The following is a 27,456-nucleotide window of genomic DNA, read 5'->3' as shown; positions in this document are numbered from 1 at the left end:
TCCTGGCAGCCTGTGCTTCAAACTGTGCCAGTGGTGTTAAGTCTGGCCGTGGGCTTCCATTTGGGTCGGGAAGCCAGAAGACTGTTTGAAACTTCAGTCTGAGAACGGTGGAAGAAAGTACCTAGTTCTCTTTTTAAAGAAGAATAATAAAGGGATGGGTGTTCTACCCTGGTGCTTTGAGGTCCTGTTGATGCCTTTCTGTTCTATGCTGTTCACCCTGTGCCTGTTTTGGGAGGTGAGGAGTTCACTTTACATGTGTGGGACACTTGTTTCTTTGCTTCGAGATAACTGGTTTTATTAGCAAAGGTGGTAAGAGGTTGTGTGGAAAGCTGCAGGAAAGCTTCCACAAGTAGCCTCCTGCTGCTTCCAGCTCTGCCTGTCTCCTGAGGCGCTCCTGTCAGCTGGTTTTGTCCATTTGGATTGCTCCATCAGTGCTGGATGAGACTGACTTACCTTCAGCTGTTTAAAGAAAAAAAATATGGTGAAAAATACTTGATTTCTTTGGAAATATACCTACTTCTTGGATTGAAAAAATCTGAACTTTTCTCCTGACAGCTTTATTTGTGAATGATTCTTTCAGACTCTTATTTTCATCAGTAACAAACAAGCAAGTGTGCATTTTAGCCATTTTTGTAACTTCGTGTTACACCATCACTACCTTTATCCCGTTGCTCAGATTGCCCATCTCGTGGCTGCTGGAGTAGAAGAGAGGTTGTGAAAGAATACACTTATTTAGTGCCATGAACTGTCTTGAAACTGTGACTAGTCTTCATCCTTCAGTACTTTCTGGCAGACAAGTTCAGAGCTGCTGATACAGCTGTAATACCTCCCCATCCTCTCTTCAGATGAGCTTTAATATTTACCTAATACCGGCTAATTATGCACTAAATTCTTTTTGGTCTTTTGATCAGTGTTCAAATAACATTGAAAGTGTGAATAATTTACTATGGAGAAAGGGATTTGAGAAGGGTGAGAAACCTCTCACTGTTCTGGGAGATGATTCAGTTGGGATTTTTTTTGCTGACAGTTCAAAAGGATCCTGTTTTATAGGACTAGATGAGAGGAAGACTGGGTTTCTTTTTTTTTGTGGTTTTTTTTTTTTTTTTATGGCTCTGCCACTCATGTCTGATATTTAACCTTAAAGACTGCTGGAGCCATTTATCTAAACAGACTTCCCTTGCTGTCATGATCTGCTGTGTGGCAGGTTCCTTGTGGCTTGAGCGATACCTAAAAGGATTTGTTGCTTGACAGTTTCCAGGATATTTGCAGAGTCCAAGACCATCTAGGAGACATCTAGATGGTATGGTTCTTATTTAACCATGTGGAATGACGGCTCAAGTGGCTGTTCTTGCTATCCAGATCCAGGCATCATGTATTTAGTGGGCCCTGCCTCCATGATCTGGATCTTTCTACTACGTTTCCCTCTTCTTGCTGTTGTTCTCTGTGCCTGTTTCTCACTTCCCTGTAGAGTGCTTCTACAATTGGAGAGCTGCTCCCGAATCACAGAGTTTGAGCTACAACTGCCAGATGTCCCTTGTATTTGGAATTTCTGTCAGTTTAACAGTAGCAGCAGGATGCAAGTCCTTGATTGTGAGTTGGCATAAAGTAAAGACAAGATGACGTTTTTGGCACTGTGGGGAAGAAAAACTTCCTTTCAGTTAGAATTGACCAGGGAAGTTATCAACAAAAAAACTTGGACATTGAATGAATGTGGTTCTCTTTCCTCCCCGACACATTTCCCGGTGTAGAAGGCAGAGTTGTTTTTAGTACAGCCAAGATCTGACCTCTTTCACTGCTTCCTTAGAAACTGCAGGACTAGTTAATCTGAAGGAAACTACCTTAGGGACATAACCTTTGTGCTCTGTAGAATGGCCTTCCCTATACCTGGTGACTACCTTCCAGACTTCATAAATGCCTTTGAAGGATAAATTGCAATCTCTTGTACAAACCTGGTATGGTATGTTCTCCTTAGCATCCCAAGCATCTGCATGGATGGATACAAGTAATGGAATTGCACGCTGTTTTGTTGTAGGACATGGATCCTCATTGTATTCATGGAGTACTGCTGCTGGTTGAAAGAGATCTGACTTTTCGGATGGAGAAGCCACCAGCAGGACAGGTAAGGGAACCATTCATCCAGGGGTTGCTGGGCAGCTCTTCCTATCCTCTATTTAACTCTCAGAACGGCGAGTTCTCTTTCTGCTGGTGTATGTTTATTCTCCCATGACATCTCTGTAGCTGTTCTCTGTATTTTATGGTTGTGGTCTCTTACGGGTGTGGTATTTATAGGGTTGTAAAGTTTATGTGAGCTGAACATACCTCTGTCATGCCATGTTTATTGCCAAGTCCATCGTTGACATTTGCGCTGTAATTATGTCAGTCTGCTGAGGGCCTCAAGACACAGGGAGCATGTTTGTTGAGAACATGGGTAGCTGTATGGAGGAGCCCTGCACAATTAACAGTAATAGAGATACTTTTCACATTCTTCTGTTAACAAGGGAGAGAGGAAGTCCTTGATCAGGAAGAGATCACATTAGGCTAAAGCCTGAACTCCATCTTTGTTGCCTTGCTGCATTTTGCAGATCTCGTGTTTCCTCTCCTCATAGCTGCTGCTGTCAGTGGCTAAGACTTCTGCAGGAGGGAGGAGAGATGTGTGTGTGTGTGTGTGTGTGTGTGTGTGTGGTTCCCTTTGCAGCTGAAATGTCTGGGAAGACTAACAGGAGGTGCTAATGGAGTAGGGAAAATCGTCACAACATCACTGAACATCCTCACTAGGAGCAAATCTGCCTTGGTACTCCATAGCGTATAAGAAATGTAGAGTCTCAGCCACTCTTCGTGGTGACTGAACAGAGCATCAGACTACATCTTAGTCATCTGTCTCTGCTCTAAGACTGTTGCAAGCTACAAGAGTGGACTGAAATTCTGTGCCTGCTAAAACCCGTAGACTTTAGAGTAGGCCAGGACCTCCCTTTTGGCTTCTGTGGATGAAGACATTGCAAACAGCATCAGTTTTGCTGTGTGTGTGGTGGGCTGACCTGAAAGGCTAAAGAATAACAAATGCTATTAGTCCATTTCCTCATTGCCCCCATGTGGAAGAATTTGAAGTGAGAAAGGGGGCTGCATGTGTGTGCATGCAGAGAAAGCTACAGAAGACCTTAAATGCATTGAACAAATCCAAAGTGTGTAGGAGGAAACAGAGTAAAGGCTGTTAAAGACACAGGGAGGAATTGGAAGCATCATCACTATTTTGTAAGGAGGTGGAAACTTGACAGTGCGTGTGTGGGGGTTAAATGTCTGCACCTGAGTTCCTGGTGTCTGGGCTGGCTTCCATGTACCTGCAGGAGCACTTGTCTGTTTCTTTGAGTATAAAAATGTTCTGAGGTCCTACAGCCTCACAGAAGACAAGTTATCTGTTGTCAAGATCCAGGAAACACTTGGAGCAAATAGCTGCTGTGATAAGTGGAGAGTTGAGGGTAGGGCAGAGGCTGGTCTGTTAGGCTGTTTTTCCAGGAAGTGAGATGGGGCAGCTGGGGGCTGGATTTAACCTCTCAGGCTCTCCAAACAAATGCAAATCGCAGCACAATGTGGGAACGTAAGAGGGAGTTGCTCTGCTTATACAAGGAGGTACTGGCTCTGGAGAAGGCTGGCTGCTGCCAGACTTCCATCACAGATGTTCTCCTTGGTGAAACAGCGTGTTGTGGCCTGTGTTCCCTCAAGGTGTGCCCACTAAGCTGTACAGCAAGCTGCTCTAAGATTGAATGGATTTTTTGTTTTGTTTTGTAGTTATACTGCAGGTATACACTGCGTGCTTGGTTTATCTACAAGATAGATAAAGAAATAAAGGATGCTGTCTTACGTTAACCTTCCCCTCCTCCTCCAATACTCACATCCTAATGCAAATGTGCTTTTATTTCTTCTTTTCCTGTGCAGTTTGAAGTTCTCACCTCCATGAAATCCCTCCATAAGCACATAGACAGCTCACAGCTGCCTCTAGAACTGGATGGGACCTTCCCTTATTGCCACCGGGACTGGTTAAGCTTCCGCATGGTGAGTAGGATGTCTTGTGTTCTTTGGTATCTGAGAGAAGAAATGGCATGGTAACGGAGCTGAAGCAAGTGGAGCTTGTCAACAGCTGAACCTACAAGCATTAAAAGACAATGATTCCTGTAATAGCTATGTATGCAAATGAATCTGTTATCAAAAGAATACTAATACAGTCTTCGTAAAAGAGGTACACACTGCGACCTGTTGGCATGATAGCAGGAACTAAAATTTTAGTTTTTAACTCATCTGCTTGAACTGCATTAATTTAGATTTGACAGTATTTGGAATGGAAGGAAGAAACAGAATCCTGTTTTGTTGTGATAGTGGTGCTTCTCTTCAGTTATGCTCTGAGGATGAAGGGCAGACACTTCTTGTGCTAATTTCAGGAGAAGGTGTTGGTATCATGTTGCCTTTGAACTAACAACCAAGAACTCGAGCGTAATAAAAATAGTTAGATTCTGTTAGTTTTTGGAGCACGTTCCCCAGGCCAGACTAAGAGCTCTGTAGTAAAGAACCTGCAATCCTGGCAGGGGTAATCAGTTTAGATACTTCAAGGAATGTCGTTTTCCTCCTTTAGCTGTAATTTGCTCACTTACCAAAGCTGTCATCAAATTTGAACTCTTCAGAAGGGATCTAAACTAAAAATACAGAGGAGATTCAGCCCAGGGGAGCATTGTGTTGGTCTTTGAGAGCTGGCTGCTTGAGGCAAGGAAACAAAAGAAATATGCAGATTGTGTGTTCGGTGAGTCTCGGGGCCAAGATAACAGTAGGAGGCAGTACCAGCAATCTTTTCTCCAGAAGAATTGTGGCTTGAGATCTACGGTCTCTTGATCTGTACTCAGGTGTGAATTAGAGCAAGCCCAAGGTGCAGGGAGGCTGACCATCCCATGGAAATGTTTGAGCTGACCCAGGTTAAGCCTCAGGGGTAGAGGGGCTGAAACTGCAGCACCCAGACACTGTTTATAAAGAAGGTAGCCCTGGCAAAGGGTGCGGTGGGCACTGATGCAGCACACGCTGGTGATCTGTGGCAGGGCTCCAGGTGCTGCTGGCCATGCAGCAGGGTATGTGCAGACTGCCAGAAGTCTGCAAAAGTGGCATCTGTGGCACCAATACCTGGCTCTGTGTGTGTGCTCGTGCTGTGGAGGGAGCATAGGTCGTGTGGATCGTGTGCTTGTTCAATCATTAAAAGCTGTATTGGGACATGATTTGGCACGCTGAGACTAGACAGGATCAAGTATCTCTAAATCCGCTTCCCATTGCATTTGACTTCGTCCTGTCAGCCACCAGAGTGAGCATCACCTCTGCTTCCAAAACAGTCAGTGGTCTTTTGGCTGTGATCTTGGTGCCCAGGGTGCTGTGTGGCACACAGTGAAGCGTTTGGAGCAGGTTGAGGTCTCGTTGATAATGGCACCATGTTGCTGGTGGCAAGCTTCAGCAGTTAGGCTTCGCGTGTGCCAAATGTTAGCTTACCTTTTCCAAGTTATTTTAGAGCCCGTTTTTTTAAACTTGCATCTAAAAGTACTAGTATGAACCCATGCTGATGCAGTAGAGGTACAGAAGCCTAGTCTTGGTGCCAGGGGTTGAATTTGAGGTTTATTTGGCAGTGAGGAAGCAGAGAAGCTTTGCAAGAGGTTATGGATTAGTTTTCTGGATGGGGTTAGGAACAGCTTAAGAGCTGAAGTGCTCTGTCCATGCAGAATGATAATTCTTGAAAGAAGGAGCATGATATCAGACTGCTTCTTGTTTGTGTCTTGCATCTTAACATGCAAAATGTTACCAAAGGGAGTTAGTGTAGGAATTTGTCTGTATGGGTTGCCTCTCTACATGATGTACTGTGTGTGATAATGACCCATATGCTCAACCCCTTTAGATATGCAGCTATGTGGCAAAGAGATTATTTCCTGTCTTGGTGATCTCACCTGCATCCTGCCTGCTAATCCGTCACTGCTTGGGGCTCTTCCAGTGCTCCAGGGAGGGACTTCAATTCAGGAAAGATTCAAACAGCTGCTTTTTTTTGGTTTTGTTTTGTTTTGAGCACACTTGTTTTGGAATAGCTGTTTCTCCCTTCTGATTTCAGTGGCAGGAAGGTGGCATCTGAGACTATTTTCGCCTTATATCACTGACTTTTTCTAAAAAGTAGTGTTCCATGAGTCTTTATGAAACATTTGGGGGTTTTTTTGTTGATGTGTTTTGTTTGTTCCTTCCCTCAAAGAGAGGAGGGATTTCAGATTTGCCAGTAGTTTAAGGTGCTGCACTTACTTGTGGAAGCTTTCCAGTTTCCTAATTTTTAGGAATTTCTGTCCTTTAACCTTCTGCAAGCTGGAAAGACAACTTTCTTGGAAGCCATGAGACAATAATCTCTGCCTTGGTCCTTTCTTCTTGTAGAAGCTGGAACATTTGCTACAAGGATGCCAAGGTGCTTGTGCCTTCCTCCAGGGAGCCATTCATAAAGTGGAATCTGGAAAATTACCAGGAGGAGCTGAGGTAAGCACGTCCCTTGCCTCGTGTCAGAAGTGGGCCTGGGGCAGAAGAGAGCAGGAGGCTGGATAGCTGCAGAAAAGCTGTAGCTTTGGATTTGCAAGCTGTAGGAGCAGGGTATTCTGAGTGCTGTGTATCACTGTGGAGCTGTCAGGACAGCGGGCCTGGTAGAAGCTAATCCAAATGAAGCGATAGAGGCTCCACTGGGTGTAGAAGGTGGTTCTCCGATCCCTCAGCGTCACCCAGGAGATCTCTTCAGCTGTGCTTGTTGCTGCTGGGTTGCTTGCTCCAGCACTGGAGTGCGTTCATGGCAGCTCTGTAGCTTGTACTGGCTTTGGTATCTCTAGTACCGAGCAGCTGCCTCAGGCTGTGCCACGCCAGGTTGGCTTGACTGGCCTGGAATAAAGTTAAGTGACAGCATAGATGGTGTTCATGAGGCCAGGGTTGTGCTGCGGTTCCAGCTTTGCTTCCAGAACAGAAATTTGGAAGCGGGCAAGAGGAGAAGGGTACAAAGGCTTGAGCCAGTGTTGTTGCAAACATGTTATATCCCCTACTCTTGAGAAGCTGCTGTATCCCTGACAGTAGGAAATTGCTGCCGGCTCTGCATTGAGTGTCCCAGCAGTAAAACAAGGGAAGATATAATGGTGGCTTCTCTGGGCCTTCCTACGTACACGTGTATATCCACAAACTCTTCACGTGCATCTTGTCCCGCAGCTTGGAGCCGTGCAGGTCCAGGCTCTAAGAACAGTAGCAGCTAGCAGTGAGTGGAAAATGGGGCTGGAAAGCTTATTCTTTCTGTGCCCAGCAAATGGAGTATGGACAATGATAGGAATCAAAACCCAATTTTAGCCTGGTGGGGAAAGTATCGAGAGCGTGAGGAGCGCTGCTTATCACTTTGGACTTGGCAGGCTTGAGAGAAACAGCTGTGGGAACCAACCTCCCTCTTTCCTAGGGTGGGCCAAGGTGAGATGTGGTTTGTGTGTGTTTTGGGTTGGGCACTAGTTTTTGCCTGTTCCCTCATTGCCCTTAGGTTGTAGTAACTGCTCATCTCACTCTTGCGATCCCTCCAGGAGGCAGCTGTGCTGCTGAGGAATTACAGGCAGTTGATGAAGAATGTTCTTGAAGACGCACGCTTGGTCAGGCTGCAGCTGGAGGGTGGAGCGCTCCTGGCCAGACTGAGGAAGGAGGAGTCTTGTGTCACCCTCACCCATGACTACAGGTGAGCCCCAAGTGTGGCAGAAGAGGAGATGGAGATGAGCAAAAAGCAGGTGCTGGGAGTCTCTGTGACATGACCCATCGCTGGTGCAGGCTAGAGACCAGCTTTGTGTCACAAGGACTTTTGTTGAAAACAGCAAAGGTGAAAAACGTAATGAATTTTACTCTTATCCTGACTGTTTCTTCCCTAGTCCTAAAACTTATCTGGGTGGATTCACTTAGATGGTTAAAATTCCTTTCCCAAGCGAAATCAGACTTATCTCTGGTAGTGGAGAGTGAGCTAGATATTTTGTGCACCTCTAAAACACAAGTCTTAATTGATGATGCTAGTGATGGCTGTTTAGGTCCGAGGCATTATCGCTGTGTGATTTACCAAGGCACTCCTTATGCAAGGGGATTTCCAAGGACCTTAACTGCAAGGAATGCTTTCTGGCTGAAGCGAGCTCTGATCTCCTTGCACATGGATACGATTTGGACAGACAAACATTCACCGCCCATTTGCAGAATTGATATGAGAAGCAGGGACTGAGAGGCCAGCTGTTTGAAAGCCTCAGGGCATTGCTCAACTCCTGTTTGTACTATTAAAACACCTGAAGCCTATCGGTGTGTGAAGGCCTCTGTGCTATGTGCTGTGCAAACAGCAAGGTAGAAAGACAGCCCTTGCATGCAGGAGCTTCCAGCCCAAGTGCGAGATAAACTCTGGCATCTGGACATGTCCGGGGGTGTAGCGGATGACAGGGCCGGGTGGAATGGCTCTGTGCATCCGCAGCCTTGCTCTGGTTAAACTCTCTGTTGCCATCGCAAGCTGGGAGGTTTTAAGGGAGGGAACGGAGAGGAGATAACAAAATAGCTTGCGGAGTATCTCACCCAAACGCTGGGAAAAGAACAATGTTTCTTGCTGAAAAATCAGCAAGTGGATGACAATGCAACCTGTCACGGGGAGATGGGGGGTCGGCGTTTTGGTGCCGAGTGAGAGGGGAGCATGGGGACGGATGCAACCGTTTCTTTTCCCTGCTTGCTGTGCCTCCTGCCAGCAGCTCTGGCAGGCCCTGCAGACACAATTTTCTGGCTGAACTGGTGAAGTACTTATGATGCAATCTTGGGTAGAATTAGTAGACTATAACTTTTTCAGTCTGACATGATGTGAGAAGCACAGATAATGGCAGGTTGTGTTTTGGGTTCTTTTATTTTGAGCAACACACAGCAACATTAGAGTCTTAGGAGAATGGGGAGAATGTGCATGCTTTTTATGTTTTGTTTTGGTTTTAAGCTAAGCCTGTGTTCTTGTGCAGGGAAATGATCAACTTTAAAACCTGATCTGACAGAGCCCCTAAGGATAGTTTACTGCTTTGATTACCTTAGCAAGGCCAGGGGCGGGGGATACTCACATAATTCTTTGATTGTACAGTGTTTGAGCGCATGCTGAGGCTGTGTAGCATGTTCTCTTCTGAATTCAGGTTATATTCATTGCCTGCCAGTATGAATGGAGAGTGTATGCTATGGGTCAAATATATGTGGCTCGCTTGAGCCTGAGGAACGCAAATGAATGTAGTGGGGAAAAAGTTAGTCCTCTTCTAGCCTGTGGAGTAGCTGCAGAAACTAAAATCCATGCAGTATTTTCATTGAGGGAGTGCCTGCCTGTTGTGTAACTCGGGGCAGAGGACTAAAGTCAACTCTTCCCTGTTCCAGGGTCCTTTTAAATGGCCAAGTGATGGAGCTTTTTCCCCAGACAACTCTGTATAAGGCACTGTTGGGTTTAGATCCTCCATGGCTCTGCACTTGCTCCTTCTTTCTAAACTGCTGTGCAGATATTAAAGGTTCTGAGCTCTGCTAACCCTCTAAAGGCTCCTGTGGTTATGATTTTCAAAGGCGGCTTTAACTAACAGGATCTAAATGGGGTAGGGACAAAATATTGTAGCTGGCCTACTAAGCTAGCCTGGAGTGGCTGTTGATGTATGTGGGTCCAATATTGGATTTTTGACTGGTGAGGTGTGAAAATGGAACAGGACTGGTGCGTCCATGCACTCAGCAGGGCCTGTTGTATTGCTTTTCTGAACTTTGAATTGTAAAATCTTGATCAATCTTTAGCAGTCTTTAATTTCACACCCACTCCCCCAATACTTGAAATCAAATCATTTACAAAACCAACTCAAGTGGCTTTATCCTTTCTGAGCCACCTTTTGCCTCTTGTGTTAATCACATGTCCCACTGTTTTAGTTTTTTCTTCTCTCTTGTGGTGTAAAAGCCCAATCAAGCAGAGTTGTGACTGCAAAGACTTCTTAGTCAGGGGTTGTGAGGCCAGCTGTGAACAGGTAACTGTCAAAATGTGCAAGAATTGCACATAGAGGCAAAAATTGTAAGAACATGAGTTTTCTGGACTCTTAGCTCTAGTTAGTTAAAACATGCCAACCAGAAGTGCAGAGCTAAACGTAAAAAAAATGTGATTTTTCTCAACAGTCACAAAGAGGACAAGCCCAGCTGCACCATCACCTTGGGATTAAAGAAGCAAGAGCTTGACTTGCTTCTTTGCAAGGGACGTATTTTGCCAACTCTCACAGCTTACTTTCTTGCTAGTTTGTCGCTTTGCCTGGCAAAAAGAATACCAGGAGGTGGTAAGAATAGAGATGGACAAACCCGTCTGAAAACGCTTGACTGCAGGTTAGAGATAGTATGCTAAAATAGGCAAGGAAGCAGGCTTGTGCTCTGTGCAGTCAGATGTTATCTGCCAAATACCTTTCTGGAGCATGCAGCAAACAAGATTTGCCTTAGTCTTTCTTTAGTAATGAAACTCTTCCCTTGGGGTTGGTTTTGGCATGTTTCCCTGCTCTGCCCTCCTGCAGAGCTGAGATGCCCTTTGGAGTGTTTCATGACACACAGCAGTGGGATATCATTGCTGCCCAGGTCTGACCCAGGCTTTGTGAGGATTTGCTAAGCCAGTGAGCCACAGCTCCTGTCCGGCAGGAATTGAACTCATCCCATCAGAGATGTGGTCATGCACAAGAGAGGCATTGTGGTACATCCATTTATTTCTGACAGATGCTTTAAGAGTCTTCAGGAGTCCCACCTGGATGGTCCCATCCTGAGAGGTGCTGTAAGCCCCACGACAGTGGCTTTGACTGGTAACTCTACTCACTCTTTGTTCCTGAGCTGACCGAGAGTCTCCATCCTCTTTTCTCCACCAAGTACCGCTGTAAAAGATAGCCTTGCCTATCCAGCTGCTTATCCACAAAGGGAAAGAAAGACTTCTCCAAGCAGTCTTTCTGGATCTCAGCCTTTTCCTGGCTTAGAAAGGAGGAGCTCTGCTACCAGAATATGCATCCTGCAGGCAGCCCATCATGGGGAGTTGGCTAAGGGGATGCGGTGTGCTCAGCTGGTCCCACACCGCTCCCCCACCTCCGGGAAGACTGGGCTGAATGTGGCCTGGAGTTGGTGTGGGTGAGGAACTGATGAGCCAGTATCTTTGTGGCGCCTCTAAGTGCTGTAATGATAGCTTCAGCACAGGCTGGCCACCCAAAGGTGCAGGTGGACTGCTGAAGGCAGCATTGCCACTTAATTCGTGGTTGGTGGAGCTGGCTGGCTTTAAAGCCAGCACATTTGCCTTCACACCATCTGCTGCGCTGATGGCTCGGTGCTTCTCCAGGTCTGTTAGGTGAAAGCTTCCAGGTTTTGCTGTCCCAGTCTTTCTCGGGGTTGAAATGCAGATGTATTAGCCTAGCTGAAGTTCCTGTCGGTAAGTGTGGACAAATGCCACGGAGACATCCATCACTAATGCTATTAATACTTATTTTTGCACTTTTGGACAGGAAATTTTTAATAAACACAGTCTTTTTACTAAGTTACGCAGAGCTGGGTAGCAGGCGCTAGCTTGGGCTTCTGGATACTTAGTGTATTGATCAACCAACCTGTGGCTTGGATTTCAAAGATTTCTCCAGGCTTATGATGGAAGTGTCAGAGAAGCTGCCAGATGCTAGGCAGCAGCAGTGGGAGCTCTCACTAAAGTGAGACAGTTGCATGGGGCTGGGCAGTGAGACAGGGAGACTTTTAACCTGGTCTTTAGCCAGACATTTTCCACTGTTGTTCTCATTATTGCTGCTCTTCCAGCATAGCCAAGAGCTGGGAACGCTTGCCTAGACAAAGTGTCCAGTGATGCCTTTTGTCCCATAGATACACGATGAGTCAGAAGTGGAGCAAAGAAGATACAAACATTTTATATTAATATAAAGATGCTTTATACTAGTTGGACCAGAATACACTGGGTGCATGCCCGGCTCTACCAGCAAACCTGCGTTCTCAGCGTGGCACGGGAGTGGGATTGCATCATGCTCCACATGTTGGCGGGCAAGATAGCCACAGGAGTAGATGTGAGAGCTGAAAGAAAGAGAGAAAAACCTCAAACGGTGAAGGAATGACCAGGTTGGGTGCTGGGCTCTGTGCAACATGGAACCAGAAAAAGCATAATCTCTTCCCCCAAGCTCCTCATCTGAAAAGAATTTGTGCTTGCAAGCTGTGAATAAGCAGCTTATAAATAGATGGAGGAGTGAATTCTCCTTTTGTTTGCAGCAGGCAATGTAGTTAGTCTCTGTACTTTGAGGGTGGAGTGGTGAGAGCCAAGAGCTGGTTTTGTGAGCTGACTATTTTTAGTGTGGCTTGGTGATCTGGTTGGAAGCCCTGGGTGGGGACCTGTGCTGAGCAGAGGTAATGGGCAGCGCGGAGCAGACTTCCTGAGCAGCAGCTGCCAGGTTCCTGATGCTGGACCCGGCTCAATTACAGCAACGAAGAGGGTGATCTTATGGCTAATGGCCTCTGCAGCTCTTGTGCCTGGCTGCCACGCGTGGTATTGAGGCACTAGGTCTGCTTGAAGCTGTAGCTGGTTAATAAAGCAGTGGGTTGTAGCTGTGTGGTGCTGTGGAAGCTCGTGTTTGTGGGTCCGTAGTAAGACTCCTGTTAGCAGCAAGTCCTGGGATGCTCCAGAGTGGCACATGCCAATCTGCAAAGTGGTGCATGAAGCTCCTTTTGGCAGAAGTAAGCTTGGATAACGTACAAGCTCTCGGGGGCTCCAGGAGGGCCTGTCGAGGGGCTGCGCAAGCACCATCTGAAGCTCTGTCTGGGGTCTAGGCAGAGAGACTAAGCTGATCATCCAAACCATGGGACAAGTTGGGGACAAGAGTAGAGGGGAGACAAGTGTCTGGTGTGTAAGTCCCAGTCTGGGCAGACTGGGATGGCTGGCCTTCTTGGTTTGGAAGGTGAAAAGTGTGTGTCTGCAAGCTGACAGCTGCTGCCATGTGCTGGTGGTCATGGCAACCTATGGGGAGAAATCCTTCCCGGAGCTGTTATTGTCTTCTGCCATCCCCTTCCAGCTTTAGAGGTGTGTTTGTTTCTGCACTGTGGCCAGTTTGATGGTCGCTACTCTGTGTGCTTGCACGTGCTTCAAAAGAAGGCAGTACTTGTGTCCCTCTCAGTGGTGCCATTTTGTTGGTTTGCTTAACTAGCACTTGCTCATCTTCCTGCCTCTCTGGGAGCTTTGGGAGCCTCTTGTGCTACCGCTTTCCGTAGTGCATGCTCCCGTTGTGGTCTGCGAGATGCATCTTCCATTGATAAGTGTCCTTTGCATGGTTCTCCTGTGGACCTAATCCCAAAACCTTCATCTCTTGGTTCGGACAAGTTCTCGGTATACCTTGAAGCGAGATGAAAAACTGTTTTTACATCCCGGCCTCAAAAATTGGCAGCTTTCTACCATGAGACACCTCTGTGGCGTTGCTGGTGACACAGAAGATGCTGACAAACGCTAAACTTTTGGCCTTTAGCGGTGTATGGGTGGCAGTGCTCTTCCACGGTCTCATTTGTTTGTGTCGGGTGGAGGGAGGAGCGCATGGCGACATTTCTATCCAAACACATACCGTGCTGCTTGGTATTCATTTTCATTACAGTCTAACCTGTTCCCTCTGTTTGCGTGGTGGTTTTAGCCTGGTAAAAAGCACTTTATGCTCGCATTAAACAAAGCTCATTGCTCTGCACATAAAGGAGTGTGGAGTCGTCGTCATTCCGAGTGCATGATGTGCTGTGTGGAGCCATTTGCAGAGAGGTAAAAGATTGCAGAGCTCTGTCGAGGTAAGCTTTTGCTGTTCTTTTAGGCTTTTCATGAGATGATCCCTCTCGGCTCCCTTTCTGCTGTTCATTTTCTGTTGTCTTATGTTCTAAATCTTCCTGGATTCAGTGGTAATTTACCCAGAAGGCTCCAGTTTTGCTTGTTCTTGTTTGCAATGTTTGTCATGCCAACAGGGCATTAGGTAATTAATGACACGCTATGTGTGTTATCTGTTTAAAAATACTATGGAAAAAATTGCAAAAAGTTTCCAGTATAGGACATTTTTTTTGAACCGCCTGAAGTTCCTGGCTCAGCCCAGACCATCCCACAAGCACTGTTTTTTACATGGCTGAGCTGGGGTAGATGTTTCTGTTGCTGGAGTAGTGAAATAGCCCAGTTGCTGCTATTATATGTATCATAAACACTGGGAGTGTTTAAAAGGAGGACGTATTGGGGAAATAGGTAGATGGCTTTAAATGACAGTGGGTATATATTTGAGCAGGGTGTCTTGAAACTCTAGTGGTCCTAACTCCAGGAACACAGCTGTTAGACTAGCACAGTCAACCTAGTTAACAAGTATAAACACAAATAGGTTAATGTGCATGGGACGAGGTTTGGAGGTAGGAGCTTTTTACAACTGGTAGAAAACCACAACTTGATGCTTGGTGTTCCCAGAATGGTGCTTCCACATCCTATCTTAGGCTCTACTGTGGGGTGAGCTTTCCCATACTTAAGGCTACTTCTCGGTTTGGGATTTCTTGTAACTTTTTTTTCCCAGTCAGTTTTATGGATCTTACTGGGATTTAAAATCAGCCAGAGACTGAAAACAAGTTTTATTGTAAATGACTGCAAGCCAGTCTGGGGAAAGAATCAAAAGTCACGGCTTGGGAGTGCACTTGGACACTTGTTTAACCATATGCATCGGTCCCTTTGCTTTTAAAAGGACTTCAGAGTCTATTTCTGCTAAAAACTTGTTTAAATGAACTGTGCTCAGAAGATAATTCTCTTGGGAATTATGGTCTGCGGTGTGTTTTATTAATTGGATGGGTTGTTCCCAGTGCATGTGCTTGTGCTTGTCAGGTAACTCAGTGAGGAGGGATTCAGTCAGGTCTGTGGTCTCAGCTAGGTCCACTGTGCCTATCACGAATGGCAGGGATCCCACAGGCAACGCCAAACTTGTTTGACCTTTGCGCCTTTCTAAGGACACTTTGGGGTTCTAAAAACTGTACCCAGTTCCTCAAATAGTTTTATTAGGTAATTAAAACCACCGTGGCTATTTGTGTACTGCAGAGAATAATTACAGTTCATTTAGCAATATCTGCATTATCTTCACCATGCCCAGTTTGAATTTTAACCTCAGCTGTATGTGCAGTTTTCAGCTTGAAGAGCAGGAGCATTCAGGTTGACCTCCTTTTGTGGGATTGTTACAAATATGGCAGTCGGGTAGGTTGCTACCAAAATGCATTAATGCTTGAGAATGGCTCTAATGCATTTGTGTTCCTGTGAAACGGCCCTCAGGCACACAGGACTTGCCTTGCAAAGCTGGAAGGATTTCTTCCTGAAGTATTGCTCAGGATATGTAAATGATTTGTAGCCAAGGCATCAGCACAAATGATCTGGGTGATGTCCTTGGACCAAGCCATCCTTTAAATCTCCTAGTTGCCAGATCCTATTCCTTTTCCACCAAAACCTGTAGAGATAACCACAAGGGAAGTTCAGTACCAGGAGATGAGGCTAATGTTGGAACGTCTGACTGTATTTCTTCTAAATGACAACATGATCAGGGATACCTGATTTTCCAGGGCAAGTTAGCTGCAATATACTTGCCTAAAAACCAATACACCATCAAAAGGCAGTGTCTCGTATTCTTCCATCCACAAATTTTTGCCATTTTAAAATTGACCCAGGTTAGTCAGAGGATGAGCTCTGGATTTAGCCTTCACTTTAGCTCTTCCCCTTGCTGTTGGCTAGAGCAGTTTTTCAAGGGGCAGACAGTAAGTTGCAGAATAGTAATGGTTCTGCTGCTTCCCTCCCTGTGCTCTTCTATTTGTGTCTCACCAGCATGGCTCATGCAGCACCTGCTTTTGCAAGCCTGCTGGATGCCTCTTCCGTGGCCATTTATTTTCAAAAATAAATCAGGTATTTTGCTTTGAAAACTAAAGTGTAACTCTCCAAGGCTGGCTTTTTTGAAAGATGGATTCAGACAGAAATGGTCTTTCTAAATTATAGGTTTAAAATTACCCTACCATTATACAACTGCTTGGCACTTCTCCAGAAAACTGAAGACGTTTGGAACCTTTTCCACTGAAACGATAATTGCTCAATGAAAACAGGATTTGGGGAAACATAAACTGACATCAAGCTACTCCTTTTTGCTATAAATTATATTGACTCTGCACTATTGCAAAATTACTCTGTATGATTTGACCATGGAAGAATGTAGTGAAAGACTCTTCTTACCACACTCATATGTGCAGGGAAATTGCAATGCATCCAAACAAATCTAAGCTTAGATGAGACTTTCCACTGAGTTCAAACAACTCTCTGCTTTTCTTCCTCAGAGTTGCTCAGGTCACTCTTTAAAATATATCTTTAAGGTGCTTAACAACCAGGTGTTTCCCTTTGTGTGGCAGGATGGAAGTCACTTTTTTCTTCTTCAACCAAATTTTCAATATTTGGTTTGTTTATGCCAAGCTGCCTTGAAAGCAATGAAGGACAGGAATGAAAAACTCCCAAGTCTGACTCTGAAAAAGAAATAGTTGTTTATGCCAGGTATCCTTTTCCTGTGAAACTCCCTGTTGCAGCGTATCGTTGAGTTTACTAGTATACGAGAAATGATTTAGGAAGAATTTTTTAAGATGTGGATCAGCAAATGGATGGGTGCGTGTGGATAGGTAATCAGATGTACAGAGGTTTGGGAGAACGCACTTAATGCCTAGTGGATACTTTCTATGAGCACTGGAAATGCCCACATGAATCAAAAACCCCAAACTTTCCCATGGGTGAGTTCTTTGTCTGACTCAGTTTGCCTACCTACTTTATACTACAGGCTGGAAAGGGTTATATTTTCCTCTGTGTCAAGAGAGAAAGATGGATGTTAGTCAGAGAGCCTGTCGGGCTGGTAAAAGTGAACTGTCAAGAGCTGACAATGTATGAATGGAGTTACCTTGGAGATGCAACAGAAGACCAACAACTAGACATTGAGGTTTTAATGAACGTCTGCCAAGTGAGGCAGAACGTGTGAAAACAGTGTGGCTGGACCTTGAGACAAAGGACTGAGGTGCTGGGATGCTGGAGGAACTTGGTGGAGGAGGAAGAGTGGTGTAAGGCCACACCTGAAGTCTTTCTGAGCCTGGAAGGAGCTGTTTTGGAAATATCTTTTTTCTTTTTTTTCTGGGTGGCTTGTGCGCAGTCGCTCAGCAAACCATTGGCAGGACCAAGAGAAGGGGCAGCCTTGGGTATTGGGTTGCACCCTGATAAGTGTATCAATAGCCTGCTGCAAGCATTCCCAGAAAACAAAATTACTTAAATGGCAAGAGTAAGGGATTTAAGATAATGATATATGCCCTAAACAGCCCAACTTAAAATGAAAATGAGCTAATTTCATTTTGGGTAAGAGGGCTAGAATTCTCTGCCCAGTCCAGGCTTATAGTAGAAACTCCCAAATGCATCCTAGACTGACTGTAGGTAAGTTTGAGAAGCCTGTGGATCAGTAAAGCAAAGGTTTTCCATGTGTGCATTCGGTAATAGAATGTCATTTTTAGTGCCATTGCATCAGCTGGGATAGGGGGAAGATGACTGAGTGTCTGTAGACCTACAGACGTGTGTAGCTGTTGCATTATTTGCCGGGCCATGGGTTGCATCAGAGGGTCGAGTGCTCACTTCTAAACTGGAGGCTCTAGCTTGGTTCTTCTCTACCACTTTCTGTAAATGCAAGGAAGGCTTGGCCTTAATGAGATCTTCAGAGTCAGGCTCTTTATTTTTCTAGCATTGCCAATAATCTGGGATAAGTTCCTTCCGTGGAAGGAACATGTGTGGGGCCAGAAGAGCACTGTTTGGGGTGGATTTTTGTCAGTCTTTCAGCTCAGCAGCAAGCAGTTCACCTGAGCCCCTTCTCTTCTCCTAAATTGGGCTCCTCAGGGCTTGGTAGGTGGGCCAGAAGTAGCATTTTACTGCTGTGTTTTTGAACCTTACTTTGCCTGGCGTGGTTTACTGGTCATAAGGCCAATGCTGGTCTCAAGCGTGCTCCAAGAGACTGGTCTTGTCCATGATGGCTCAGTGAATTTGCCTCTTTACACAGTGAGTTTGCGATTTCTGTTTATAAAAATGATACTTAAAACACATTTGTCTTGTAATTGCTTCCTCTCCCTTTACCTTGAGGGTGATTTTTGCCACAGTTGCAATGTTGTCTTCAGGAGAGCGTATGTTTTGTGTCTTTGGGAAATGTGCTGTCTGCTACGTGGGAGTCTGTAGTATTTAAAGCTTTGCAGCCCAGGTTGTGACTGACTCCTGACAAGGAAAATTGCTCAAATTTGAGACAGCTGCAGTCCTGTTTCCTCCATCAGGTGTGGAAAGGAGTAGAGTGGGACTCCCTGGCTCCCCTATATCAGATCACACTCTGTGCTAGGTCATGCAGCAGGAGCTGGAACTCTTGTTTCCAGTTGCTTATGCCATAAGGTGGCCATCTTGCAGTATCTTGTTAAGTGTTGAAACCATGCATGCTTTCTTTATCGTGGGCTTAGGTGGACATAAGGACTCCCATTACAGAAAGGCCTAGCAGGTCAATCTAGCTTGTTGATGAGTGCCATCAAAGAAGGAGCATCAACACCAAGGTGATTTCCATGGAAGCTCAGAGAAAGATTGGAAAAACAGTTTGCCTCACAAGAGGCTAATTGCAAATGTTTGCATGTAACAGCCTGTAATGACTGAAGCCATAGGCGCTTGCTTGTCTCTGCTGGTGGGAGGAAGACCATTTGGTGTATCGGTGTGCTTTCCTGAGTGGATTCATGCCAGCAGGGATTTCAGAACTGTGGGAGTAAGACTGAAGGGTGTCTGCCTGCCTGGCCATAAGTATTGTATTTTGCTCGAGCCTTATTCAAAAACTAGGACCTGACAGACAGATAGGTTCTGCTGCACAAAACCCAACAGCATTAATGTTGTTGCCAAATACAACTTTCAGTGATCTTCCAAACTGTTTCTCATTAGCTGTCCTAGCTGTGTCACTGCTGCTGACGGGAACTGGCCTTCACAACCTGCTCTGTAACCACACTTTCCAGAGCTCAGCTTGGACGGTGGTTGTGGCTCTGCTGCCGCCAGTATCCTGGGTTGGCTCTGGGTCCGTCCCTAGGAAAGGATTACAAAACAGAAGGCTCGTATCATCGCTGTTTGTTTATGGTGGTTTCGGGAAAGGCGGGAGCAGCGTTACAGCTTGGATCTTTCCATGGAAGCTTGCAGATTCTCTGTAGAGGACCTGTCTCCTCTGCACTGCAGTAGCACTGATCTTAGTCCAGAAACAATTCGTGGTTTTTTGGCTGCGCTTTGGACAAATTCATTCAGTCTAATGGCATTTCGAAGAGGAAAAACAAAAGTATCTAGGAGCCTGAGGTTTGAGAAATTGGCTGTTGCACACTGGGTGGAATTCTGAATGGAAAAATCCTGTGGATTTCTGCTATGCGGAGCTAGTTGTCCAGACCTATTGCACCACCTCATGTCAATTAAGTACTATCTAAAAACTACAGGTTGGTTGCCACTAAACGCTTGTATTGAGTTGCATTTCATAGGTTCAAGAGTGCCTGTAACCCAAGAAAACAAATAAACCTGAATTCTGAATTGCTTGTATTAATTTCCATGAGCAAAGCTTTCCGAGTTTTATTAGCTACCTATTTCACAAGTGCTTTGGATAATTTTAATATTGTGATTAAAAAAGCCATACTCTTGTAAGTCAGAAGGTTGTTAAGACAATTGCAAAATGAAAGCTGGTTTAAGGCGAGTATGGGAGATGCTCAGGCAGCTGGTGTAGAGCACAGCTGAAGGAGGCTGTAGGGTTTTGTTGTAGGCATCTGGTGAGTCCGTACTTGTGAAAGGAGAGGAAATGTAGAAGCAGAAGAAATATGAGAAAGAAAGAATAAACTTGAATGCTATTCTGGATCCTGTCTATAATTCCTCTGAACCCGTGTGAGCGAGGTGTTGCACGCACCTGAAAGGAACTTGCTAACATTCGTCATCTTGCTGGGATGTGCTGGGTGTGTGGCTCCAGTGTCCAAGGGCACTGGGCTCCAGTCTGAACCCCTCCATCCCTGCCTGTGCACGGAGGAGGTTAACTTCTGCTGCAGCCAGGCTGGCAGACAGAGTGCTGCCTGTTGGGCTTTGGTCAGCACAGCTGCCTGTGCAAGACTGGGAGCTCTGTCTTTGAATCTTTCCAGCACAACACTGTAAAATTCAATTTCTCTTGGGGCTGGGGTGCTGTATGCTTTGCATTTTTGTTTGGCTGGTGGAAATTCCCAAGAGTGAGTGGGGCACCAAGTGCTTTATGTTGTTGTCGTTCAGGAGAGATTTCCTTCCTAGTGATTGCGTATTTACTTACTGAAATTATATGCAAATGGTGGTTTTAGACACTGAGACTGCCTGCAACTCTGTTTTGTGAAAGCCTGCTGATGCAATAACCTGCATTTATGAAAAGCTGAGTATCCTGCCTGAAAGTGTGACAAAGTACGCGATGTTTTGCAAGGAGCCTGGCTGGGAGGAGATTCTCTTGTCTGCATTGGGATCAGAGTAGTGCATCACAGGAACGTTCAGGGAGCAGCATTATTCTCCTTCTGTTCTCCATATGGAGATGGCCATTACAGGTCCCACGGGTGGATGACTGAAGTGCCACTGTTGGCCAGGTCGTGTTTGCCTGAAGTGCTGGAGGAAGGTGCTAATGCAAAACCCCTGACCAGACTTGTGTCCCTTTCCAGAGATGCACTTGATGCTGCCAGCGTGCTTTATAATCGAGTGGATGAGGGCGTTCACCGACTGGTGATGCTGTCGAACAAACGTATCCAGGAACTGGAGCTGGTGATGGAGTTTGAGAAAGTGGAAGAGTGTTTTAAGGAGGTAAGGCCTATTTATTGGTTCCAGTGACTGCTTGCTGCCACCCTCTGACTGTGTGTCCCACAGCAGATACTGGGCCTGTTGATCTCTCCTGTGAAGGTGTAGAATGATGCCTGTAGACCCTTAAAAAGAACAACTGAACATAAGAATCTGAGACAGATTTTTCAGGTGTGCTGAGAACCAAGCCACTCTTTTGCCTGGTATCTCTTGATGCCAAGTAAAAGTTTTCTGGCTGTTCTTTAGGTGTGGATCAGTCAAACCCCATAAACAGCTGTGATGCTTTTCCAGACTTAGAGACTTTAGTGTACTACACTTGTTGGTAGGCAGTACGCTTGTCGGTGGGGTGTCTTTTTACATTGGTCAGCAAAAGTACCCTCCCAGCAAGACAATTGAGGAGCCATTCTTTGTGGTCCACCTTGAGAAGCAACAGGGTGATGGCAACAAGCTGATGAGTCCGTGTGTCCCCTCTGGGCTCTAGATCTTGCAGGGCTTGCCTATATCCCCCCACTCCCCTGCACTTCTATGGGAGCTTAAAATTCCCTTCATGTGGTGCTCACTGAAACTCTTTACAGCTGTGGGATAACTGAAGCAAACAGGCACTGGTTTTCACAAAGACCTTTGAAACCTGTAGCTGTGTAGATAGAGAACCTTAAAAAGTCATAAAGTAGCTCAGGCTGTCTCAGCGTCCTACCAGATCTGATCAGTTCTTTCGGCGTTGCAGATCCCAGATGTGCTCCCTAAGCCTGAACTCTACCTTTAGGTTATGGAGTCGCATAGTTTTCTTTGCTGTAACTCGTCAACAATGAGAAGTTTTTTCTTCTGTATATCACTTAATGACCCTGTGTGTGTGAAGGGTTGTGTGCTGTTTGGAGCTCACCTGAGGAACCTGCATCCGTAAAGACCTGTACTAGGGCTAGTTTCACCATTGCTCTTCTAGGATTCTGGGCTCTTCTCCTCTGGAGAGAACTGGATTTGCAGAGGAGGCTGTAGCCTACCTGTTGTTTTCACAGGCCAAGGTGGATCCAAGAGCTTTAATGACTTCCCAATTGGAAGTAGACACTGGGGCGCCATGCACTGCGTGTTCAGGACAAGAAGTGTGATGCAAGAACCTAGTAAAGACTCCCTTAAACACACAGGTTCCTAATACCAAACAGAAATGAAAAAAGGCACAAAGGCAGGCTCTGTAACCTGCCCCTGCTTTAAGCTGAACTTCTTTTGAATGAATTGAGCAAAACTGACTGTTCCCAGCTTACTTTGCAGGTCACCAACGATGGCAGCAACTGCTCCTGCTTTTAAGTCTGTCTAGGAGCTCTAGCAGCAGTATGTGCCCCTCTGTGAAATGGGTCACAGCCTGGGAACCCACCCCCATCTCCCCATTTTGCCAGTGTGCTTGTTCCATGGGCACAGACCCTCTCTCAGTCCAAAAGACTAGGAGTTTGTCCTTGACCACGGGGTTGAGTTGGGATATGGATTTAGATGATAGAGGAAAACAGGATGTATGGGCATTGGGAAGCATTTAGTCTGTCCCTTCCCCCAGGCGCAGTGATGCCTGAAGCATTGCAGACAAGTTTACTAGCCTGTTTTTAAAACCTACTATTGATGGAGATGCTGTGTTATCCTGCCTGGCCTCCTGTGTCTGCTTTGCTTTTAGGACACTTGTTAGTCAGTTCTCTACCCATGTCTGAGGACATAGGCACAACTGTGGCAGTGGCTGGGCTCTGTCGAGGAACCTGCAAGTTACTGCACGGCTTTGTGGCGATCTGTCTTCAGAAAACCAGTGGCTGAGAGTCCCAGAGAATCATGAACTGTTGCAGACAGGAAGAATCCATCAGTATGTTCACACTGACGTCGTTCCTGTCCTGACAGTCAGAAAAGGGAAGTGGTGTAGGAAATCTGGCAGCAAGGAGATTTTATCCCACTTGGGGGTAACGATAATAGGATTATCAGGCCAGCCTGCAGGTTGCAGGGCTTGCATTAGGCCACGGCTCACCTGAAGCAGAGCCCAAGCAGCTACTTGCCCTGTTTATGCCTAAGGCTAGTGAGCAATAGCAGAGCTTTGCAATTACTCAGTGACCTGAAGTGGAAGAACTCCTAGCATGAGGCTCAGGTTGAAATGCCAGGATCGGGGAGCAGTGTAGATGCACATTCTTTCCAGTAATGAAATGACTAGCGTTATAAAGAGCAATTCCTTGCTCTTTCCACATAAAGGCCTACCTTGGTGAGTAGCACAGAGTGACTAATAGTGGAGCTTTTCCCTGTTCTCCTAGGTCAGCAGTTGGATCGAGAACGTTGGCAGAAAACGGCTAAAGGAAACCATCAACCTGGATGATTCTTTGGAGGTGTTGCTTCAAACACAAAAGCAGTTCAGGGAGTTTGATCTTATTGCCAGTGTAAGTGGTGTCTGATTGGAAAAACATATTCTCCTGAGCCAGCAGCATATGTGCCTTGTACATGTACATGCTAAGCCAAACCCTTGGTGCTAAGATAGAAGGTTCATCACCAAGGTGTGTGTCGTTCCTTTACGCTACTTGGCTTCCCTTCTCTCCTCTTGTAGACAAAGCTACCAGCTCAACCGCTCACTAGATGGTATTTGCCAGTCTTGAGGAAAATAACTACTGTAGTTGAAGATGGATTTTTTTTTTATTAATCCCTTCATGTGCTTGTAACACTGTCTTTTTTTTTTTTTTTTGATCCTAACTGACCTGTGGACGTACTGTGTAGGCCTTTGCAAGCTGCGGTGTGGCTCATATAAATCATAACAGAGGTCAGGACTCTCCAGAATTGTGCTGTAAACAAGTACACCCCTGCTCATGTGATTTGAGCCTTAAAATTCAGCCTAATTAGTCCTAGATGTCAATGACCTTGAAGACTATGTAGTGTCCATGTTGGGTCTCTATCCTCATACGCAATCCCATTTTGCTTTCAGGAATATTGCAGAAGGGGGCAGGAAGCACTAAAGAAGATGGATCGATGGGAAGACTTTTCCTCTGTGGATGTACATTGTTACAGGGTGAAGCTGCAGACCTACAGAGATCAACTGGAAGAGTTCTGCACTCAACTGGATGAAAACAGACATCGAATCTGTGAGACGGTCAGGCTGTATGAATTCTTTGACAAGGTAAGACAAGGCATCTGCTGCACAGAGGAGGATGTAAAAAGCTTGCTTGGACTCAATCTGTAGCTTGGTGGTTTATAAAAGATGTGAAATGTAGCATGTGCACCAACAGGGAACTGGATCTATGTTCTGCAAAAGCCCACTCATGCTCATGTGTCTGCAGTGATTTTTTTTTTTTAAAGTCAGTACGTGGGTGAAGGGGTGGGTGTGTATTCTAGAAAATGTCCACATCTGTTAAGAATAGAGGTCTTCTACTGTCTGAGCTGTAGCTTGTAGGCCTCTCTTGTGGACGCAGTGGACAGAAGGATCATGGCAGCACTAGCTTGGACATCAAGGGTCAAGAAATTGGCTGCTTGTGACCCAGTCTTGGCCACCAGGCCAGGAGAGGCTGCCTGCATTTTGTTCATGCTGTATCCTTACAAGCTGGTAAATTCAGCCTCTTGACACATCAGGAATAGCACTCTGCTATTCAGCCCTAAGTATAGCCCAGCTTCTCTATTGTGGAGGCCTGCGTGAGGAAATGGAGCACCAGAACGTGGTGCTGGGAAGTGTGGCTGAGGGAACAAGGGTTCTGGGTTGGACCAGGCATCTGGGAAGCCCGAGAGGATGAGTGTAGTGACTATGAGTGCCTGGCCTTCTCACCTGCTTGGTTTCTTGCAAATGCACCCATTCAGCAGACCTGCAGTTAGATTTGGTGTCCTTTAATTTCTAAAGTTGCAGATGGATAAACAGTAGAATTATCTAAGTGCATTTTAAAATACAGCTTTGGCAAGCGCAGAAGGCCAGGGAGCCCATGCTTCATTTATTCCACACTTGTACAAACATTGGGTATTGAAGTTCTCAAATTCCAGAAAGAATAGACACTAAATGTTAAGCTGTACCAGATGTAGGTACCACTTAGTTGCTGTCTCTGAGCTGCCTTGGCAGCCAGAACTGCTCGGAGGAGGCGGGGGAAAGTCAGCTAAACATGAAAACATCGAGCAGCATCCTGCGCAAGGGAGGAAAGTGGAAAAGGCAGCCCAGAACGCCGCTGTCAGGACACGCGAGGCTTGAGTTTTAGTGATGCTCTGCAGGTCTGCTCCAGCTCATCTATGCAGTTTGCTGTGCTGGTGCGGGACCCTCTTGCTGTGGGAATGTCTGTCTTTTTTTTTTTTTCCTCCCTGCTTAATGGAGAGAAAAGTGCCTCCTGTGCTGTAGGAGAGTAGCAAGAGCCTGTGCTCTGCTCACTCACTGAGCACAGATGTTCAGGGGCTGCTCTGGTCCCTGAACACCCCTTGCTGTCCTGGGAAGGATGGTTTTTGTCATGTTTCTTCTGATAAACTGAGGCACACAAAGGTGCCAAGCCTTGCTTGGCATATTGGCAATTCTGTGGGCAAGACAAACGTCGGTCCTATATGAAGCCACCCAGCTTGGAGATCTCTGGAGCACAAACATGGACTGTAGCACGTGACAGCTGCTCCATTCTCCGTTCAGGCATGGAATCCACATTGTGGTAGTAGCTCTTGGGCTGCCGGGGCAGTCAGACATGACTCAACAGCAATGTGTTCTTCCCAGGGACACAAATGTTACACAGACCCCAAAGATGGACCATTTCTTTTCTTAGGGTGTCACATCACTTCTCATAGAGCTGCTTTTTGGTGGATGACAACTGGGGGATGCAGTCCTTGGTGGCAGCACCGCCATCCCTCTTGGTTGTGCCTTTCATGTTCCACAGCCCCAGTGAAAACTGAATGATAGTGGCACAGCGTGTTTGCATGCTGCTTTGGTGTGGAGGAGAGGGAGGGAGGAGGATTTTGATCTCTCTGGTTTCATTAAAACTATAAACACTGCTGGTGGTATAAATACAGCACGTGTGTATTGTGAACTGGTGGCCAACCGAAACCAGGGGCGTGGAGGAGATACATCCTGCAGCTGTAGGATGGGTGCAGAAGTCGCTGCGTGGCATGAAAGTTCTTTCAGTGCTGATTATTTTGATCTTGATCTCCAGAATGCCTTTCTTCCTTCCCAAAGCAAAGTCAGTGGTGTGGTCTGGGAGGTGGGGTGGGGGGAAGCAGAAGATTTTATCTATACTGATTTCACTCTCTACTCTCAAAGCTGAGCTGCTTTGACCTTACTGCAGTGATCTTGTCAGTGCCTGCCTAAGCCCTTTCTCTCTTCCCTAATATTTAAGGGGATATCAACAGCAGGAGTCTTAAACTAAGCAGTGTCCTTGATTTTTCCTTATTGTGAAGAGCCTGCAGCGTGCCAGACCCCAGGATTTGGGGAAGGAGCCTGAGGATGCGTAAGCAATGTACGCCATGGTAATGAGCTGGCAAGCTCAGATCTCTCCAAACATCTCGGCATGCGCCAAGGGAGCGGAGTGCCCACCGCAGGGATCATGGTTCATCCCTTGCGTACCTTGCTGCCCACCAGGAATGGGAGGCTCCCTTCTGCTGGTCCTTCTTCTGCATGTGGTGAGCAAGTGTTGTGCGGGGTGCTGCCTGTGGCTGCTGGACGGGCCATGGACAGGACAGCACGACCCCATATGGTCTGTCAAGATGCTGTACTGTATCTTTCACTGCTTGGCAGCTCCTGATGGCCTGGGAGAGCTCCCTGTGATGAGGCAGGCTGAGCTGGGCCAGACCACATGGAGCTTGCACATGGGCTGGCAGGGTTCCCTCCCCAAAGCCATGACCGCTGCCAAGCTGGATGTTTCCATTTGTCCCCACTTCCTTTGCGGCAGGAGCTCTCTGTGCCTGACAAAGGCTGGATGATGGCTGGGCTGAGGCAGGAGGAGCGGTGAGGGAAGCTGCCTTCCCCATCTCTGACTGCGGGCAGCGGATTGTTTTTCAGTACCGCAGACTCAGTGCGGGTGTACTCGAGGACCCACCATCTTCCTGGGGCTCCAAGCCTAGTCTGGCCGTTGTCCCTTGTTTACTCAATTCCAAGGCTCCATTGGGATCTGGCACCACCACAGTGCTTTGGGGGAGAACTGAGAAGCTGAGCAAGCCGGGGTGTGTATGTAGTACCAAAAGCACTGATGTCTGCTTTATTCTGGGGTGCCTACAAGGGTGGCGGACCCAGTACCCTTTGCTCTCGCTGCCTGTCCTGGCTTCACAGTGGCACTGCCATAGGCACATCACCGGGAGGAGCTAGAGCAAGCCTCCCTCTCCTTGCTTACTCTCTTAGCCTTCACGTGTTTTCCTTTCTCAAGCTTTCTTTCGGTGAAGTTATTTCCCAGGTCGCTTACATCCCCAGCTCTCTGCATGCTCTTGACTTTATCATGAGCGAAGTGCCCAGCTGCCTGCATCCGCAGGCGTGAAATGGCCTGCCTGAGAGCCATGCGCCCTGTCAGGACCACAGCTACCTAACTCACAGTGGCACGACTAATGAGCCAGAGCATGCGGCACGGTCTCTTGCCAGCCCTGGGACGACAACCAGTCCCGCA

General features: G+C 46.5%; 1 protein-coding gene across 1 annotated transcript in view; it reads left to right on the top strand.

Moving 5' to 3' along the window:
• Nucleotides 1-27,456, top strand: part of LOC104623386 (puratrophin-1-like) — a gene marked incomplete at its 5' end in the record, with an annotated part of 55,689 nt that overhangs the window by 8,228 nt on the left and 20,005 nt on the right. The window contains 7 exons of the mRNA XM_010290461.1: nucleotides 2,033-2,119; nucleotides 3,931-4,047; nucleotides 6,430-6,528; nucleotides 7,593-7,741; nucleotides 20,779-20,917; nucleotides 23,182-23,304; nucleotides 23,841-24,032. Coding sequence (XP_010288763.1) covers nucleotides 2,033-2,119; nucleotides 3,931-4,047; nucleotides 6,430-6,528; nucleotides 7,593-7,741; nucleotides 20,779-20,917; nucleotides 23,182-23,304; nucleotides 23,841-24,032 — 906 coding nt within the window. The remainder of the gene's footprint in view (nucleotides 1-2,032; nucleotides 2,120-3,930; nucleotides 4,048-6,429; nucleotides 6,529-7,592; nucleotides 7,742-20,778; nucleotides 20,918-23,181; nucleotides 23,305-23,840; nucleotides 24,033-27,456) is intronic.

The sequence above is a fragment of the Phaethon lepturus genome, unplaced genomic scaffold (assembly GCF_000687285.1).
Source record: "Phaethon lepturus isolate BGI_N335 unplaced genomic scaffold, ASM68728v1 scaffold21787, whole genome shotgun sequence".
Classification (NCBI taxonomy): Eukaryota; Metazoa; Chordata; class Aves; order Phaethontiformes; family Phaethontidae; genus Phaethon; species Phaethon lepturus.
The sequence above is the reverse complement of the archived record's forward strand: the minus strand, read 5'-3'. Positions and strand labels throughout refer to the sequence as shown.